This window comes from Staurois parvus, unplaced genomic scaffold, assembly GCF_062004578.1.
Source record: "Staurois parvus isolate SC_StPar_1 unplaced genomic scaffold, SC_StPar_1.0 ptg000262l, whole genome shotgun sequence".
NCBI lineage: Eukaryota > Metazoa > Chordata > Amphibia > Anura > Ranidae > Staurois > Staurois parvus.
In genome coordinates, this window is record NW_028318058.1 from 8,642,448 (window position 1) to 8,660,852 (window position 18,405).

Below are 18,405 nucleotides of genomic sequence, written 5' to 3' on the forward strand. Positions count from 1 at the left end.
GAGGGTGTACCGGGTCTTTGTGTACCTTCGGAAGAATGTACAATATAGGAAGTTTCGGGGCCACCGGGCATAGAAAAGCCTTCTCCTTCTTGTTTATAATTCCATTAGTAAAACCTTTCTTGATGATGGCTAAGAGAGACTGTTTATAACCTGTAAGGGGATCCCCAGGTAGAAGTCTATAGGTGGAATCATCCTCCAGCAATTTACTGACTTCCCCCATATAGTCTGCCTTATTCCAGACCACCACTCCACCACCCTTATCAGCTGGCCTGATCACAAGATCTCTCTTCTCCAGGAGAGTCTTAGTGGCCAACCTATCACTAGGGTTATCGTATACCCGTTTTACAGGCATGTTTTCCAGATCCCTCAAAACTTTCTCCTTGAAGACGTTTAAGTAGGAATGTGATTGTGGAGGGGGATTAAAGGTGGATGCGTTTTTTAAATTAGAGTGAACTATGCCCGAGGGAGACTGATTCCCCAAGTTAGGTCTATTAAAAAAATATTTTTTGAGGGACAGCTGTCTAATAAATTTGTGCACATCCACATAGGTATTAAATTTATTCATCCGTGTAGCAGGGGTATATTTTAACCCTTTATCAAGAAGGTCGAGCTCTTCACTAGTCAGCTCAACACCACTCAGGTTAAAAATACCCTGACCTTTCAAACCCGTCTCTTTTTTGGAGTGTCCTCTCGTTCTCCTTCCTCCTCTCTTTCCCCTTCTATGTCTCTCCTTTTTCGTGGTTGACCTGTCCCTAAAAAAGACTGTTTAGCTTGATTATGTTGTTGGGAGTTTTGATGTACTGGGGGTTTGGTACTACCCTGGTTCGTGGAATTATTACCCGGTCTGTTATTTTCCTGACGCTTAGGATAATAAGGCCGATTCTGATTGTAAATATAGTGATCATTCTGATTATTGTTAGACCCATACTCCCGAGGGGGGTAAGAACAAGCTCCCCTATTGGGGTAATACTCCCTAGGGCTCCGTGGTGGGTAGTACTCGGTGTGATAATATTGTGGATTCCCCATGGGCCTCTGAGGGGTTCTTGGAGGAAGCGGGTGTTGATGATAATTATCCCTTGGGGCATTATCATTCCTATACATCCCATCCCTAGTTAGATGCATAGGGATGTTCGGGTAATATTCTCTAGACCCTATATTTTCGTCCTGTAGGGGGACACCCCGGTTATTAGGAGGGCCCTGTCTCCCTGAATTAGGACCTTTCTTTTTCTTTTTATTTTGATTATGATTATTTCTATTTCCATTTATATTAAGATTCGGATCCTGAACCCGAGGCACAGAACCCTGCTCTGGGGGGAGTGCGTCTTTGATTTTCTGCCAATCGAAGACCACTTGATTGGAATAATCATTAAAATCCCTCAGGAACTTCTTCTTTTTCTTACTTTGTTGTTCCTTCTCTACTCCTTCTAAATGCAATTTTAATTTATCAGATTCGATTTTATATCTGTCATTATCTTTAAGGGATACTAATTTCTCCCTAACATGACTGGCTGGTCTTCTGGATGATATTACACACAGGCGCATTTAAAATGTGCGGTCGGTGAGTGCACATTTTTACTATCTGATTCCAGTCACCTAATGAGGAGAAGGCCTGCACATATTTGATGTTATTACTGTGACAAAGATTATATGAACTATTTTATTAATTTTTAATACCTATATCACAGCGCTGCACTATATATATATAATATTTCTGACATGAGGTCCAGTGATCCCTTGAAGTGTTCCAGCTGCTGATTCTCTGAGCACTCGCTATATTCACTAAAGAGTTAAACATTAGCCACTACTACTTGCAAACAAAGTATCAAGCACTGCAGAAAAGAGAAACATTTTGAGTAACAACAAAATCATTTCCATATATATGTATAAAAATATACTGACACCTAATGAGAGCGTTGAGCATTGCAGCCAATCATCCCATTATCCCAATATGCAGTTTAGTACGTCCCTTTCGAAATTTACAGATGCAGCAATTTAAAATTGGATGAAAGGTTTAGCACTGGGAAATACTTTTTGAAAGATAAAAAGTGCATTTTCTATACAACTATAAAGATCAGCCCAAAATGACGAGGAAAAGAGGGACAGAGGGACTTTGGTCCAACTCAGCCTTTCTCAACCAGGGTGCCTTGAGATTTCTTCAGAGGTGCCTTGGCAAAAGGTCTAAAAATTGCCCAAAACTTGTATACAAGCCAGCGGGTGGAATGAGCCTGCCTTTTAGTTACACAGGTTTTCATTGTGCACCATGATGACCTTCTAGCTGCCAGCATCCTGACAACCAATGACATCATCAGTTGATGAGGAGAATGTCAGCTGCCTGCACAGAAGTTTGACTATCCCCTGCCCCTCTCCATCAGTGCTGGGGTCGCATTAGCTCAGTGATGGAGAAAAACTGTGGGAGAAGAGAAACAATGGAATACTAGTCAGTACCAGTTTGCAAAAGTGTATTTGCTTTGGAAGAATAAATCACCTCCAACGTGGGGTGTCCTACATGTGTGGATGTTGCTGCATTATCAGGGGCATCCCTAGGGTTGGTGTCACCAGGTGCTGTAACACTTGGTGACACCCCCTCCCGACGATCCCCACAGGATGGATCAGATCTGCGGATTGAGCATAATGGATCGGAGTCCGATCCATTATGCTCCCCAATCCACCGATCTGATCCATCCTGTGGGGATCGTCGGCTTGCAACCTATACTGGGTTAACAGATCTCTCCACGAAAAGGTAAGTTTTAAAGCAACCCGACAATCCCCACAGGATGGATCAGATCTGTGGATTGGGGAGCATAATGGATTGGACTCTGATCCATTATCCTCAATCTGCAGATCCAATCCATCCTGCGGGGATCGTTGGCTTGCTTTAAAACTTACCTTTTCGCGGAGTGGGTCCAGTGTCACCCAGTGCAGGGGCGGACTGACAACTCATGGGGCCCCCGGGCAATAGGGGATCATGGGGCCCCTGTGTCCTTGCGCAAACAAAAAAGCCTATGAAAAAGGTACCAGGGGCATCTCATGGGGCCCCCTACTGACCCAGGGCCCTCGGGCAGTGCCAGAGTTTCCAAATGGTCAGTCCGCCCCTGACCCCGTGTGATAGGTGTCACCCCCCCACACCTGCCTAGGGACGCCCCTGTGCTTTATATAAAACTATTAGGAGTGCCTCAAGACTGTCCATAATTTTTAAGGGTGCCTTGAGTGAAAAAAGGTTGAGAAACACTGGTCCAACTCCAAATGATACATCTATGACAGGGACACCTCATCTGAATTTCTGTGGGGGAGTGTTATGGTGAACAGGGGCACTACCCGAGGGCCCGGGGTCAGTAGGGGGCCCCATGAGATGCCCCTGGTACCTTTTTCATAGGCTTTTTTGAGTTTGGCCAAGGACACAGGGGCCCCATGATCCCCTATTGCCCGGGGGCCCCATGAGTTGTCAGTCTGCCCTTGATGGTGAATGTAAGCTCTCCCACCTCCTGTATCTAGCTACCCGGTTTATTCTTTTACTTCACGGTTCCCAAACAATTTCAGGCATTAATATCGTATTCACAGAACGTGCTCTCCCATTCTCAGGCAGTTTTACACACAGGCGAGCACGTGACCTGCACTGAGGCGGCCCAGAACGATCAGGGTAGGAGGTGCACAGTGTGATGCCGTCACTCGAAAAGGGGGCGTGTCGGTGCTTTTTACGTGTAGCAGGTGACGGAGCCGGAAGTGGAGGGATCCTGTAGTGTCTGAGTGTTGTGGTGATTACGGAAATGGAGGTGAGTATATAGGGGGTAGGTTGTCGTGTGCAGGGTATTTGTACAGGGACTCATAGCTGTGAGGTTATGTGTGACTGTACAGCTGCTGTTCTGCCTGGTTCACTATCGGGATATCTGCTATGTTATTGGGACTTGTCAGAGTGTTCTTCTCTGTAACTGACGTCACTGAATGTGTACTTAACATATTTGTATTTAATAGTGTAAGGGAAGGGTTAAAACCACTGTTTTTTTAATGGCCTCCTGTGTTCTATTACCCTTCACTTCCTGTCCTGGAAACACAGCAGGAAGTGAGGGGAAATCCTCTTAGAGCTAGTGTTGCTGTTTGAAGAGGGATCTGCATTTTGATCACTCTTCAGGTGAGGCTCACATTGGAGCGAGCTGTACAAAGGTGTGTAATTCCCACACATGCAGAAAAAAACACAATATAGTATATTTGTATTGTACAGCGCTGAGCGAACTATTGGTGCTTTATAAATACTGTATAATAATAATATAGTATAGGAGATGTGTGGGGGGGACTATTTATCCTAAGGGCACCCCCACGCACTTGAAACTTCAGCTGCATTTTCTGAAAGTGCAGGGACCTTTTTCCTGCATTTTCAGTGGGTATAGCAGCCCATTCAAATGCGTAGGCTGCTTTTCCAGAACAACACAGCGGCAGGGTAACTGCATATATATGAACCAGGGCTAATCAAGCATTGATAAGCTATGAGGAGGTGTTGGAGCCCCTTGAACTGCACTCCAGCATGCGGCAGCTGTGTGCATTGCACTTGGTCATGTGGAACCATTCATTTAAATGGGTCATGTTCAACAGGGATAATTGTTGGCATATGTACACACCCCTTTGCAGCTAGTAGGGGAGTGGTTTTGGGGGCAGTAAAACCATGACCTCAACAGCAGGGATTTACTAGTCCCCATTTTCTAGTGTAGACAAGCCCTTAGACCAGTAGTGGTCCTCTTTCTTGAGGTGGGTGCCTCAAGTGTGGCCCTCAACATCACCAAAGGTATTATCAGAGACAGCAGATACACAAGATATAGTCAATGACTATGGGTATGGTACAAGAGGCGGTCAGAGACTGCGGACGTGTTTCAAGAGGCGGTCAGAGACTGCGAACGTGTTTCAAGAGGCGGTCAGAGACTGTGGACGTGGTACAAGAGGCGGTCAGAGACTGCGGACTTGGTACAAGAGGCGGTCAGAGACTGCGGACCTGGTGCAAGAAGCGGTCAGAGACTGCGGACTTGGTGCAAGAGGCGGTCAGAGACTGCGGACTTGGTGCAGGAGGCGGTCAGAGACTGCGTACTTGGTGCAGGAGGCGGTCAGAGACTGCGGACTTGGTGCAGGATGCGGTCAGAGACTGCGGACTTGGTGCAGGAGGCGGTCAGAGACTGCGGACTTGGTGCAGGAGGCGGTCAGAGACTGCGGACTTGGTGCAGGAGGCGGTCAGAGACTGCGGACTTGGTGCAGGAGGCGGTCAGAGACTGCGGACTTGGTGCAGGAGGCGGTCAGCGACTGCGGGCGCGGTGCAGGAGGCGGTCAGCGACTGCGGGCGCGGTGCAGGAGGCGGTCAGCGACTGCGGGCGCGGTGCAGGAGGCGGTCAGTGACTGCGGATGTGCTATAGGATTTGTTTGACATATTACACGAGACTGCTACAAATCAATGCTACGACAAGGTAATAGGGAAAACCAGATTAGGGTCTGCGAGGGCCACACAAATGTGTCAAAGGGTTGCAGGTTTGGCACCAAGGCTTTAGACAGTTGTCACCAGTCCAGTTATGCCCATTGGAGGAATTCCCCTTGATTTCTCTTCTAGTGACAGCTGACTTTTACATTTCTCATTTTTTTGGCCGACTGGCAACCAAGACAAGCAAAATATGAAAATCCATAGTGAGAAAACCACAGTGAAAACTTTACACCTGACCCTTCCCTATTCCACCCAAAGCAGGAAAACATTTTTGATTAGAAGGTCTCCCTACCGGCAGAACACAATAGTGCTGAGGGAGGGTTTCCCCCGTCAACACAGTGAAAATCATCTATGGGTTGCCTTATTCTCATCCATCAGCAACTCCCACATATGCATCTATGACCACTAGTCAGTATCATAAACACTCTGCCCTACCTATATTCTCATCCACACAGAATGAATGCCACTAGCCTGGACAGCACTGGCTGGCTGTAATCCCTGATACAACAAATATGGTCTGGGCAGCCCACCCATACAGTGCAGTACATGAGGAGGTGCCACCAAAACATAAAGGTAGGGTGTCTTCAAAAAAACATGAATACACAACTACAGAAAAGAATAGGCATGCACACCCATACAGCTACTTCCTCATAAAAAAACCACAGCCCACCAAAGATCCTCCCCCCACCCCCCTAAACCCAGTACCCCAACAGCACCCATACATCCCCCCTGAATAGAAACAGCCCACCCCTGCCCCGGGGAGAGCCGGGTAACCCACCCTCCCCTGACTAATCTCCCCCCAAAGAAAGATGGTATACTTTCCCTAAATCCCTAGCTGTAATTCCTATCTGAATCCTTTGTATCTCGCTCGGGGTTGTGTAAAAGTGGTTTATCTCACTCCTCTAGGGTGCCTGCACCAGTTAACTTTGTTCTGGTCTCCTGCAGGGAGGCTATGCTTTCTGGAAACAGCATTCTGCTGTAGGGCAGGCAGCACACCCTGCAGTGAGAACAGAGTGGCTGACCAGGACTTTGAGAGAAGCAGGCAGATATTGCTCTCAAAAGTGAAATCGACAACACCAGCCCTAGCCTGGCCAACATTTTGCCTGACACTAAGAAAGCTGCCACTCAAGCAGGTGGAAGGTCACAGTCCCAGTGGTTGAGGACCATTTCTCTAAGTCTCAGTCAGACTTGCATACATGTTGATGTGCATTGCATTGATCATGCCAATTTATTTTCAGTGGACCATATAACACACCCGCCTCATGTCTTTTTTCCACCACACTGCAAGACAGTGCTTATATTATGTAACCACTTGCTACCCGCTAACAATATATTTACTGCTAGCAGAAGGCACAACCAGGCACTTTGTGTTTTTTGGCAGGTATGCGTGGGCCCTCTGCTGTGATTGGAGACAGCACGAGTTTGTCAGCAGGTTTCATACAGTAATTTTGGTGCTATATCTGCTGATCAGCTGTGGCCAATCACAGCACAGAGAGTATTGTGTGTACAAACACACAACTCTGTACGTAGACTATGATCTGGCTGTTTATTTCACTGAAATCAACTCTGAGTACAGGGAGAAAAAGCACCCAATACACTTTTTAGGCACACAATTAACCTCTTGATTGTCCCTTCCCAGTGTCATTAGTACAGTTTACAGTATTATCACTGTGTTACTGTCACTAGCAACATCAGTGTCAGTCCGTTAGTGTCCCTCCCAGCCAGTGTCTGTTAGTGCCAGATTGCTCGCCATATTATCACAGTCACACTACAAGTTGCTGATCACTGCCATTACTAGTATAGCATCTATAGGTGCTTAAATGACATAGTTTGTAGATGCTATAACTAAAATTGGGTGCTATTGAAAATGAATTGGAGAGCATCAACACAGCAGTCTGTTGTTGCAACACAAAAGTGCGGCTGGTCCTCTGTTTCCCATAGCAACTAGTTTAAGCCTGCACAATTACATACAGCCCTCTTTTCAATGTATTTTTGTACTGGAGACTAAGTCCTTCTGTCTGTGTGCATATGAAGCAGTCCTTGTAGCAATCTTTTTGCAGAGAAATAATGCATACCTTGATCTAAGGCCATAGAAACATTTATAGAACCATAGCTGTCATTTGTAATCTTTGCTAAGAGGCATAAATGTATGCAGTAACTGTGATTAAAGTGTATGTAAATACTAAGTGTGAACCTCTCTTGTTTGCTGCTTTTGGTCTTTTAAATATTGCACTCTAAGTGTTCTACTATGTCTGTTTGATAACTTAAAAACAAAAATCTGTTGATTGTGTCGGGAATTCTGAACTGTTCTGTGTTTCCTAGCTCTCTCAGTACTTATATTGAAACTACAGAATGATTAGCCTTTATATTGTAGAGATGTGAGAACGGGTGGGTCTGAGAAGTGTAGCAAAACAAAATTGGACAGGCTGACACCATGCAGTCTACAAAGCAAGCACATAGGGGCACAGCAGCGAAGTGAGAGGAGAGAAGCTGGCTGGCAGACAAACAAAATGTCACTCCTCTCAGCTGACAACACAGTGGAGGGACATGGTGGAGAGGACACACCACAGAGCCAGCGGGCACCTGGCTGCACAGAGATGCACTGCAAATTTATTTTGTATTTTGCCCTGACATATGCTTTAATGCAGAACTACACTGCATCTGAGCACCATAAACCAAAATGCTGTATAATTAATTTTTAGTATTCAGAGCAAACTAATCCATGCATGTCTCAAGGATTTATTTTGCAGAGAAATCGCTTTGAAAAACACCCTCTAGCATTTCTGTCCATGGCCAACTTCAGTAAGTGCAGATGATTCATGTAGCACTTACTTCCTGGAATCCATCTGCCCTAAGTTCAGGTATGCAGGCAAAATGGTGTGCTTAGCTGAGAAAACCCCTTCTGAAGACTCTTGGGATGTATGACATCATTTACATAGTACTGGAAACCAAGCAGTAACTGAAGAAATGTAAAAAAAAAGTTTAAAACCAGTAAATATAATATGCATTCCTATCTATTTACTAATACTAGCAGCATAAGAATTACAGATAGTCAGTGCTGATTAAGAGGGTGAAGTTCTGCTTGAACTTATGAAATACTTCATGAAAAAGCTAAGAACTAAGGACTACTATTTACTCATATACAGTAATATTAGCATATTGTATACATTTGGGCTGCATGCTAGTTTACCTTATACACAGAAGAGTATCTGTATCCCAAAGGCAAAAGGGACTCTGCAGAACAGGACTCCTCTGTTCTAATTATTGCACGCATAGACGCCTGTTTCACTACCCTTCTTGCTGGATGTATAACATATACGTTTCTTATTCTGTATTTTTTTTTTTTTATATATGATAAGACTTAAGGCCCATTTTTTTGCAGATGGCTGTTTAGCTGTATTTTTACTGCACCCCCTTTTGGGTGTTTTTTTTAGTATTACCCTTGTTATAATCCTGTTAGATGTTTTGGAAAATATGTAAAAACCTTTTTCTGCTGTAAAATACAGAATTCATAAAGAAAAAAATGCACTCAAAGACATTAGTTGGTTGTTGGATATTAGGGAAACCTGATCAGGATCTTTCTTTCTTACATAATGTATATGTTGTAGCCTATGGCTTTCTTTTTGTGTGCAGTAGATGAAGAAACGTAGAACAGTGGACCATGCTTTCCTAACCCAACCAACAGACCTTTTGTGTAGTTTAGGGTAATTTACTACAGACTTTCAACCCTGTTATCTCCCTCTGTACCTTTCGCCTATGCTTGAAACTATTTTATGAACATGCAATTCTGAACCATGTTAACACAGGTATATGATTCTTTATTACATTTCATTTACTTCAAGTAAACTTAGCATCCATTCTCAATGTCTAAAAATGTTGCTTAAAGTGATATTGAAGGCTGTTTTTTTTTTTTTTTTTAAATATGTCATATTTACCTGCTCCTGTGCAAGGGTTTTGCATAGAGCAGCCCTGATCCTCCTTTTCTTGGGTCCCCCGCTGCATCTCCTTGCCCCTCCCTCCTCCGGAGTGCCCCAACTAATGAGGAGGGAGAGCCCTGGAGAGCCACTGCTCATGCATGTTGCTGGATCGAGATGGGGCTCAGGTAGATATTTGGGGGGAGCTTCTGCACACATAAGGTTTTGTACTTTCATGCATAAATGTAAAAAAACTTTGAGTCTTTGCAACCACTTTAACAGGGAACAGAAAAAGGTTCCCCCCTCCCTTTGCCAGAAAAAATGGATTGGAGGCGTGGGGGATAAGCATGAGGTTTGGGAAGTTTTTAAAGTGATTTGTAAAGGTTCAGATTTATAGCAAACATGGATGGTAAAAAAAACTTCAGCCTTTTAGAACCACTTTAAGGCTTCAGTATTTAACCTATTTTTTTGCTGGTTTTATGTGATTTAGGGTCCATGCACACTGGGGTTAAAAACACCAGTTCTTTTGGCATTAGAACATTCTTGTACAGGTGTTTTAGGAGTGTTTTAAAGTTTTTGTTTTTTTTTCTGCCAGAAAACTCCTCTCAAAAACACAAACCAGAAGGTTTTGTTTTTTTCTGCATCTAAACACTGAGCTTAAAGTATGCCTCTAGATGTCCCAATGTGCTTGGACACATAGGATAAAATTGAGCTGCTTCTGCGGGAAAAAACACAACTGGTGTAGAAGCAGTGTTTTTTAAGCCCAGTGTGCATGGACCCTTATGGTGAAATGAAGAAAACACACTTCCAATTTAAGAAAAATGCTGGAGAAAAAAAATTGGAAACAAAAGCAGCATAGCTACATATAGTTACTAATTTATATTTCATCTTTTTACCCGATGAAGCAGGGAATATGGATACTGTGGACAACCATGTTTTTCAAATTTTTTATCCTATCTGGTTTTAGAGTTAATTCTATTTGTTTTAAGTTTTTTAGCTCATTTGGTTGATACGTTGACAACTATGTATCATTTAATTTTATTCTGGTATTGTATAAATCTTAAACGTTTTGCTTCTATGTAGTGGATCATCCCTGTTGTTGATGTAATTTATGTTTTATACTGATCTTTAAAACATAATGGTACTAGTTTAAGTAGAATTCTAGTGAAAGCCTTTTTTATTATTTTGTGCAGATTTAGAACCTCTGTCACTTTTGTTTACTATCTGTGGCTCAATTGGGAAGATTCCTCCTTGCTTTCTGTCCTGGGAAAGTTGCCAGTGGAACAGGACTTAAGAAACTGATAGTGCCACTTTTTCTGGCCTAAAGTTGGGAGTTCCCTACCTTTTGAGAAGATTCATCACTTTTCATGGGGTCTCAGGACAGGAAGCAATAGAAGCCTGGTGAAAATTCTAACCATTTTCTTTTATAACAACACATTTTGGCTAGGGTGCCATTTTATGTAAATGTTTGCATTTTTATAATATTGAATCCTAATGTTTCTGATTAATTGTTACCTAGGATGCTGGTCAGGATGGAGTGTCATCTCCAGCTACCCCAGGCACCAGCAAGTCTAAGGTAAATACATTTCTATGTGTTCCATTTTATATTATGCTTTCCAATAAGCTAAAAGGTGTTTACTTTGTGAGCATGCCGCAGATGTTTTCTGCACTGTAGCTGTATTCACTGTTTATTTTTTAAAGTGTTACTAAACCCACAACAGTAAGATCAGTTTGTATATGCAGTAAAGCATGCTTGTTATACTCATGTGGAACCTAAGGGTTTATACTCCACATTGTGTAAAAGGATCCTGTTTTCTCTGCCCCTCCTCTTGTTCTCCTGATAAGACAGACTGAACCTGTAGCCACATGCACATGCTCAGTTTGGTGTGTATTGCTAGAGTTTTGTTTTTTTTTTCTTGGGAGAGTGCATGTGATCAGCACAGGGCCAATCAGCACTGTGCAGACAGAGGATCAGGGGTTTTGCATCCTCCTAGAGCAGAAAGAAAACTCCTTCCAGAAGCTTTACTCAGCGCTCTGCTGAAGTCACAAGACTGCTCTAACTGCTAATGAGAAAGGGTATTTAGTAGTTTATATTTACTAAAATAATTGCACTTCCATATTCTGTGTACTGTTGAAGACCAGATATAGTGAATGCAGGCTCCTGGGTTTAGTAACACTTTAAAGCGCATGTGAACCCAAAAACGAATATTTAATTTTTGCAACGTACCTATCCTTAAACATGGTGGCTGCATTATTTTTCTTTTGTTGTGCTATTCTCCTTTATGTTTACCTGCAATCTGGCCAGTATTACACTTTCTGTCTTAGCCTTGGTTCACACCGCTGTGACTTCAGGTGCAACATGTGATTTTAAAAATTGCACCTGAAGTTGCATCTAATATATTTTTATGGCACGTGTCTGAAGTCACGCTTTAAATGGGACCAAATTGCACCACTTTGAAATCACATTCGGTGTGAACCAGGGCTTAGGATTGCTCCATTCTGTGGCTTTCTGTGGTTAGGGCAGCACAGTGAAATTTAATGGCCCTCACAGATGTGAACCAAGCCTAAGGGCTCATTCACACGTGATTTTGGGAGATGGTAAAATCCAAGTGCTTGAGCCACATTTTTGCCATCCACCAACTGCTCCCCCTTTTAACGGCTGGGGTCATACACATACTGCGGCCGCAGCAGGAATTTTACTCCCTGTAGAGCTCAACGTCGGGAATAAAGCCACGCTGAGACTACCCTGCAACTGCTTGCATTGCACATGGTTGAGGTATGATGGTGCTGCATTTTGGTGGTTAAAACAGTTGGCGAGGAGGGGACAGTTCTTGCTGCTATTATAAACAAGCCATAAAAAGTTGTTCTGATCATACAGGAATAGGAGTCATGATTAAAAGTAACACACACCACACACACACACCACGCACACTAAATACAGTCAGGTCCATAAATATTGGGACATCGACACAATTCTAACATTTTTGGCTCTATACACCACCACAATGAATTTGAAATGAAACAATCAAGATGTGCTTTAACTGCAGACTGTCAGCTTTAATTTGAGGGTATTTACATCCAAATCAGGTGAACGGTGTAGGAATTACAACAGTTTGCATATGTGCCTCCCACTTTTAAAGGACCAAAAGTAATGGGACAATAGGCTTCTCAGCAGTTCCATGGCCAGGTGTGTGTTATTCCCTCATTATCCCAATTACAATGAGCAGATGAAAGGTCCAGAGTTCATTTCAAGTGTGCTATTTGCATTTGGAATCTGTTGCTGTCAACTCTCAAGATGAGATCCAAAGAGCTGTCACTATCAGTGAAGCAAGCCATCATTAGGCTGAAAAAACAAAACAAACCCATTAGAGAGATAGCAAAAACATTAGGCGTGGCCAAAACAACTGTTTGGAACATTCTTAAAAAGAAGGTACGCACCAGTGAGCTCAGCAACACCAACAGACCCGGAAGACCACGGAAAACAACTGTGGTGGATGACCGAAGAATTCTTTCCCTGGTGAAGAAAACACCCTTCACAACAGTTGGCCAGATCAAGAACACTCTCCAGGAGGTAGGTGTATGTGTGTCAAAGTCACCAATCAAGAGAAGACTTCACCAGAGTGAATACAGAGGGTTCACCACAAGATGGAAACCATTGGTGAGCCTCAAAAACAGGAAGGCCAGATTAGAGTTTGCCAAACGACATCTAAAAAAAAGCCTTCACAGTTCTGGAACAACATCCTATGGACAGATGAGACCGAGATCAACTTGTACCAGAGTGATGGGAAGAGAAGAGTATGGAGAAGGAAAGGAACTGCTCATGATCCTAAGCATACCACCTCATCAGTGAAGCATGGTGGTGGTAGTGTCATGGCGTGGGCATGTATGGCTGCCAATGGAACTGCTTCTCTTGTATTTATTGATGATGTGACTGCTGACAAAAGCAGCCGGATGAATTCTGAAGTGTTTCGGGAATATTATCTGCTCATATGCAGCCAAATGCTTCAGAACTCATTGGACGCCGCTTCACAGTGCAGATGGACAATGACCCAAAGCAGACTGCAAAAGCAACCAAAGAGTTTTTTAAGGGAAAGAAGTGGAATGTTATGCAATGGCCAAGTCAATCACCTGACCTGAATCCGATTGAGCATTTCACTTGCTAAAGACAAAACTGAAGGGAAAATGCCCCAAGAACAAGCAGGAACTGAAGACAGTTGCAGTAGAGGCCTGGCAGAGCATCACCAGCGATGAATCCCAGCGTCTGGGGATGTCTATGCGTTCCAGACTTCAGGCTGTAATTGACTGCAAAGGATTTGCAACCAAGTATTAAAAAGTGAAAGTTTCATTTATGATTATTATTCTGTCCCATTACTTTTGGTCTCTTAACAAGTGGGAGGCACACATGCAAACTGTTGTAATTCCTACACAGTTCACCTGATTTGAATGTAAATACCCTCAAATTAAAGCTGACAGTCTGCAGTTAAAGCACACCTTGTTCGTTTCATTTCAGATCCATTGTGGTGGTGTATAGAGCCAAAAATGTTAGAATTGTGTTGATGTCCCAATATTTATGGACCTGACTGTACATGCATAAATATATACACACGCATATAGCCTTTTAAAAACCTGCAGTACTGTACGTGCAACTGCACTGGTGGGTACTGCACTGTAGGGAAAGGCAGAGGAGGTCAGTAATTGGCAAGCGCGTCCCCTTTCCACTGCTCTGTGGATTACTGTCCCTGCTGTGCCGATGTACAGGTGAAACTCCAAAAATTAGAATATCGTGCAAAAGTTTATTTCAGTAATGCAACTTAAAAGGTGAAACTAATATATAAGACTCATTACATGCAAAGCAAGATAGTTTAAGCCGTGATTTGTCATAATTGTGATGATTATGGCTTACAGCTCATGAAAACCCCAAATCCACAATCTCAAAAAATTTGAATATAGTGAAAAGGTGCAATATTCTCGGCTCAAAGTGTCCCACTCTAATCAGCTAATTAAGCCATAACACCTGCAAAGGGTTCCTGAGCCTTTAAATGGTCTCTCAGTCTGGTTCAGTAGGAATCACAATCATGGGAAAGACTGCTGACCTGAAAGTTTTGCAGAAAACCATCATTGACACCCTCCATAAGGAGGGAAAGCCTCAAAAGGTAATTGCAAAAGAAGTTGGAAGAAAAAAGGTGCACAAGCAGCAGGGATGACCGCAGCCTGGAGAGGATTGTCAGGAAAAGGCCATTCAAAAGTGTTGGGGACTTTCACAAGGAGTGGACTGAGGCTGGAGTCAGTGCATCAAGAGCCAACACACACAGACGGATCCTGGACATGGGCTTCAAATGTTGTATTCCTCTTGTCAAGCCGCTCCTGAACAACAAACAACGTCAGAAGCGTCTTACCTGGGCTAAAGAAAAACAGACCTGGTCTGTTGCTCAGTGGTCCAAAGTCCTCTTTTCTGATGAGAGCAACTTTTGCAACTCATTTGGAAACAAAGGAGCCAGAGTATGGAGGAAGAATGGAGAGGCACACACTGCAAGATGCTTGAAGTCCAGTGTGAAGTTTCCACAGTCTGTGTTGATTTGGGGAGCCATGTCATCTGCTGGTGTTGGTCCACTGTGCTTCATTAAGTCCAGGGTCAATGCAGCCGTCTACCAGGAGATTTTGGAGCACTTCATGCTTCCTTCCGCAGACCAGCTTTATGGGGATGCTGACTTAATTTTCCAGCAGGACTTGGCACCTGCCCACACTGCCAAAAGCACCAAAACCTGGTTCAATGACCGTGGGATTACTGTGCTTGATTGGCCAGCAAACTCGCCTGACCTGAACCCCATAGAGAATCTATGGGGCATTGCCAAGAGAAAGATGAGAGACATGAGACCAAACAATGCAGAAGAGCTGAAGGCCGCTATTGAAGCATCCTGGTCTTCCATAACACCTCAGCAGTGCCACAGGCTGATAGCTTCCATGCCACACCGCATTGAGGCAGTAATTGCTGCAAAAGGGGCCCAAACCAAGTACTGAGTACATATACATGCTTATACTTTTCAGAGGTCCGATATTGTTCTATGTACAATCCTTGTTTTATTGATTGCATGTAATATTCTAATTTTCTGAGATTGTGGATTTGGGGTTTTCATGAGCTGTAAGCCATAATCATCACAATTATGACAAATCACGGCTTGAACTATCTTACTTTGCATGTAATGAGTGTATCTCATATATTAGTTTCACCTTTTAAGTTGCATTACTGAAATAAATGAACTTTTGCATGATATTCTAATTTTTCGCGTTTCACCTGTACAGTTCAGAGCAGTGACAGCTCGATCTGATCTGAATGCCTTTCAGTGATGATACCATGGCATACCTGATGAACTCAGATGGAACCCCAGTTGAGAGAGGCTCCTTTTAAAGCACAAGCACATTCAAGCTGTAATCTCCTTTTGAGTGAATTCCAGCGGGATAGGTCCCCACTGACTTCTTGCCTTTCAGAATCCACTTTCTTCTTACATGTAATTGGCCGGTCTAACCATTAGCCTGGGTTCACACACATGCGGTGCGGTATATCGTATTTGATTCGCACAGCCGCACCGCATTCCTGTGCAAATCACATGCGAATTGTGTGCAGTGCGATTGGAGCCATACATTTTGTATGGCTCAAATTGCACCGCATCCGCACCAAAAAGGTGCAGGACCCTTTTTTTAGTATGCAGTAGAATCCGCAAAACGCCATGTGCAAAATTGGATCGCATGGGTATTCACACCCATGCAATCCAATTTTGTAGATTGCGTTTTGCTGACCGATTTTGGGGTGTTAACTTAACATACACTGCCGCAGCGGTTCGTATGAATGGGGTGCAATTGTGATGCAGTGTGGAATTCGCATAGAAAACGCTTCGAATTCCGCACCACATCAGTGTGAACCCAGGCATAAACATAATGGTCTTTCAGATTTGCCCAAGCTTATCTTACTGGTTATCCACTTGTTGGTAAATGTATAATTTTACTGAGTATTGGTAGTTTTATTTATCTTCGACTAATTGCCAAAGCGCTGTATCATATGATTTTTACTAATTCTACATAGGAGTAAAAATGAGAATCCAGAAAACCGTCATGATACCGATGCTTTTAATAACTGCTTATTTGTTTATTAAATCCACAGAAGGCTAATCTGCACCTTTAGTGTGTTATAATCCGTGTAATACTGCATGTGTACAACCTCCATATAGCATCATAAAAGTTTACTAAATAGCACTAAAGTCAGGACAGCTTTCTTGGCTAAACAGAGCATATTAATGTGGTTGTAAATGATGTAAAAAAACAGGATTAACAGAAAGTTGTTTGCTTTTTTTTTGTTTGTTTTTTTAAACCTGTTTTGTCATACGGCAGTAATAATAATAATTTTCTGAAGCCTGTAGTTGTCAGTCCTATCCCTCATTCCTTCTACACATCATTGACACCAGCTGGCTAGTATAAAGCATGACAGATAAGTTATTGCTACAGTGATCAAAGCGGTAGTAAACTCCACTTTTTTATCTTGTACCTACTGGTAAGCCTATAAAAAGGAGATATTTACATGTGTGGCAGCCGGTGACATCACCAGCGAATGTGATTTGCGCTCTCAATGGACGCCTGCCTTGACGTGTGTGTGTGACATGACATTAGGATAAATAGCCCTTGTTGGTGTTCCTGACCATTACAACCGCTTACACACCGCCATATAGCAGATATACTGCTACACGGCAGCACGGGTGCACAAAATCACGTGTGTGTATATATACATGATTTTGCATTTCTGGATAGGGGGCACGCGCTCACCCTACCTGCTTTGCCATTCGTGGCCGCGGATGTCAATGACTGGGACCCAGCCATTGATTACACGCCGGCGCCTGATGATTGCTGACAATCACAAATAGTCTTCCTCCCTGTCAGCTCGGGCACACTGCTCTGGATGGCTGTGCACAATTCAGCCATCCCTATCAGTGTGCTTACAGTGAAGCACCCCCCCCTCCCCCTAGTAAAACACTCTTACACACAGTTAACCCTTTTATTGCCACTCACATTAACCCCTTCCTGCCCAGTGTCAGTGCTGTTTTTTAGCACTGATCACTGTATTGCTGTCACTGGGGATGTCAGTGACACTAAGTTAGTTCCCTCCCCCCCCAGTGTCGGAATGCCTGTCGCAGTCCCGCTAAAAGTCGTTGATCGCCGCCATTACTAGTAGGGGGAAAAAAACCTCCCAGTATCTATACTGCTGTTTTATAAATGCTATAACTGTAAAGTAAATCAATTAATTTACTCGTATTGGGATTTTTTTTTTTTTTTTTTGGCAAAGATATATCAGAATACATTTTGATGAAATTTGATTTTTTTATTTTTTCTACTGGATATGTTTAATAGCAAAAGGTCCAAAATATTGTTTTTTTTTCTCTCAAAATTGTTGGTCTTTTTTTTATTTTGCTTATAGCGCGCAGGCGATCAAATACCACCAAAAGAAAGCTCAATTTGTGGGGGGGAAAAAACGACATAAATTTCACCTGGGTGTGGCGTTGTATGACCGCGCAGTTGTCCTTTAAAGTAACGCAGCGCCTTAATGCCAAAAAATGGCCTGGTCAGGAAGGGGGGTAAATCCTCTGAAGGGCAAGTGGATAAGGCCAGTATGATTTAGATTTTAATGTATTAATCACTTAGTTTTTATTAAATTTTCACCATGAAATTTGTTAAATGTGTCTAGTTGTGTCTGACACTAACTTGTGATGTTATATATGTTTGATTCTGAACCTATTTGAACCCACATTTTACAGCTGGACACCCTGCCCAAAGAAGACCTCATCAAATTTGCAAAGAAGCAGATGATGATTATTCAAAAAGTAAAATTAAGATGTACAGGTAGGAGGCCAGTGTGTTCAAGAGCCATGATTTCCTTTTTCTACATCATAGCTTCAGTCTACAATAAAGTACTATTTTAAACTGGTTGGGAGAGCATGCCTTAGCACTCAACTTAGAGAACACAGAGAGAAATCAACCGTTAAACATAATACAGGT

At 43.0% G+C, this 18,405-nt stretch overlaps 1 protein-coding gene across 1 annotated transcript in view; it reads left to right on the top strand.

Moving 5' to 3' along the window:
• Positions 1-3,699: 3,699 nt before the first annotated feature.
• The window catches only part of GCC2 (GRIP and coiled-coil domain containing 2), a 120,410-nt gene continuing 105,704 nt past the window's right edge, over positions 3,700-18,405 (top strand). Inside the window, exons 1-3 of the mRNA XM_089681284.1 lie at positions 3,700-3,770; positions 10,886-10,942; positions 18,165-18,249. Coding sequence (XP_089537410.1) covers positions 3,765-3,770; positions 10,886-10,942; positions 18,165-18,249 — 148 coding nt within the window. The 5' untranslated portion in view covers positions 3,700-3,764. The remainder of the gene's footprint in view (positions 3,771-10,885; positions 10,943-18,164; positions 18,250-18,405) is intronic.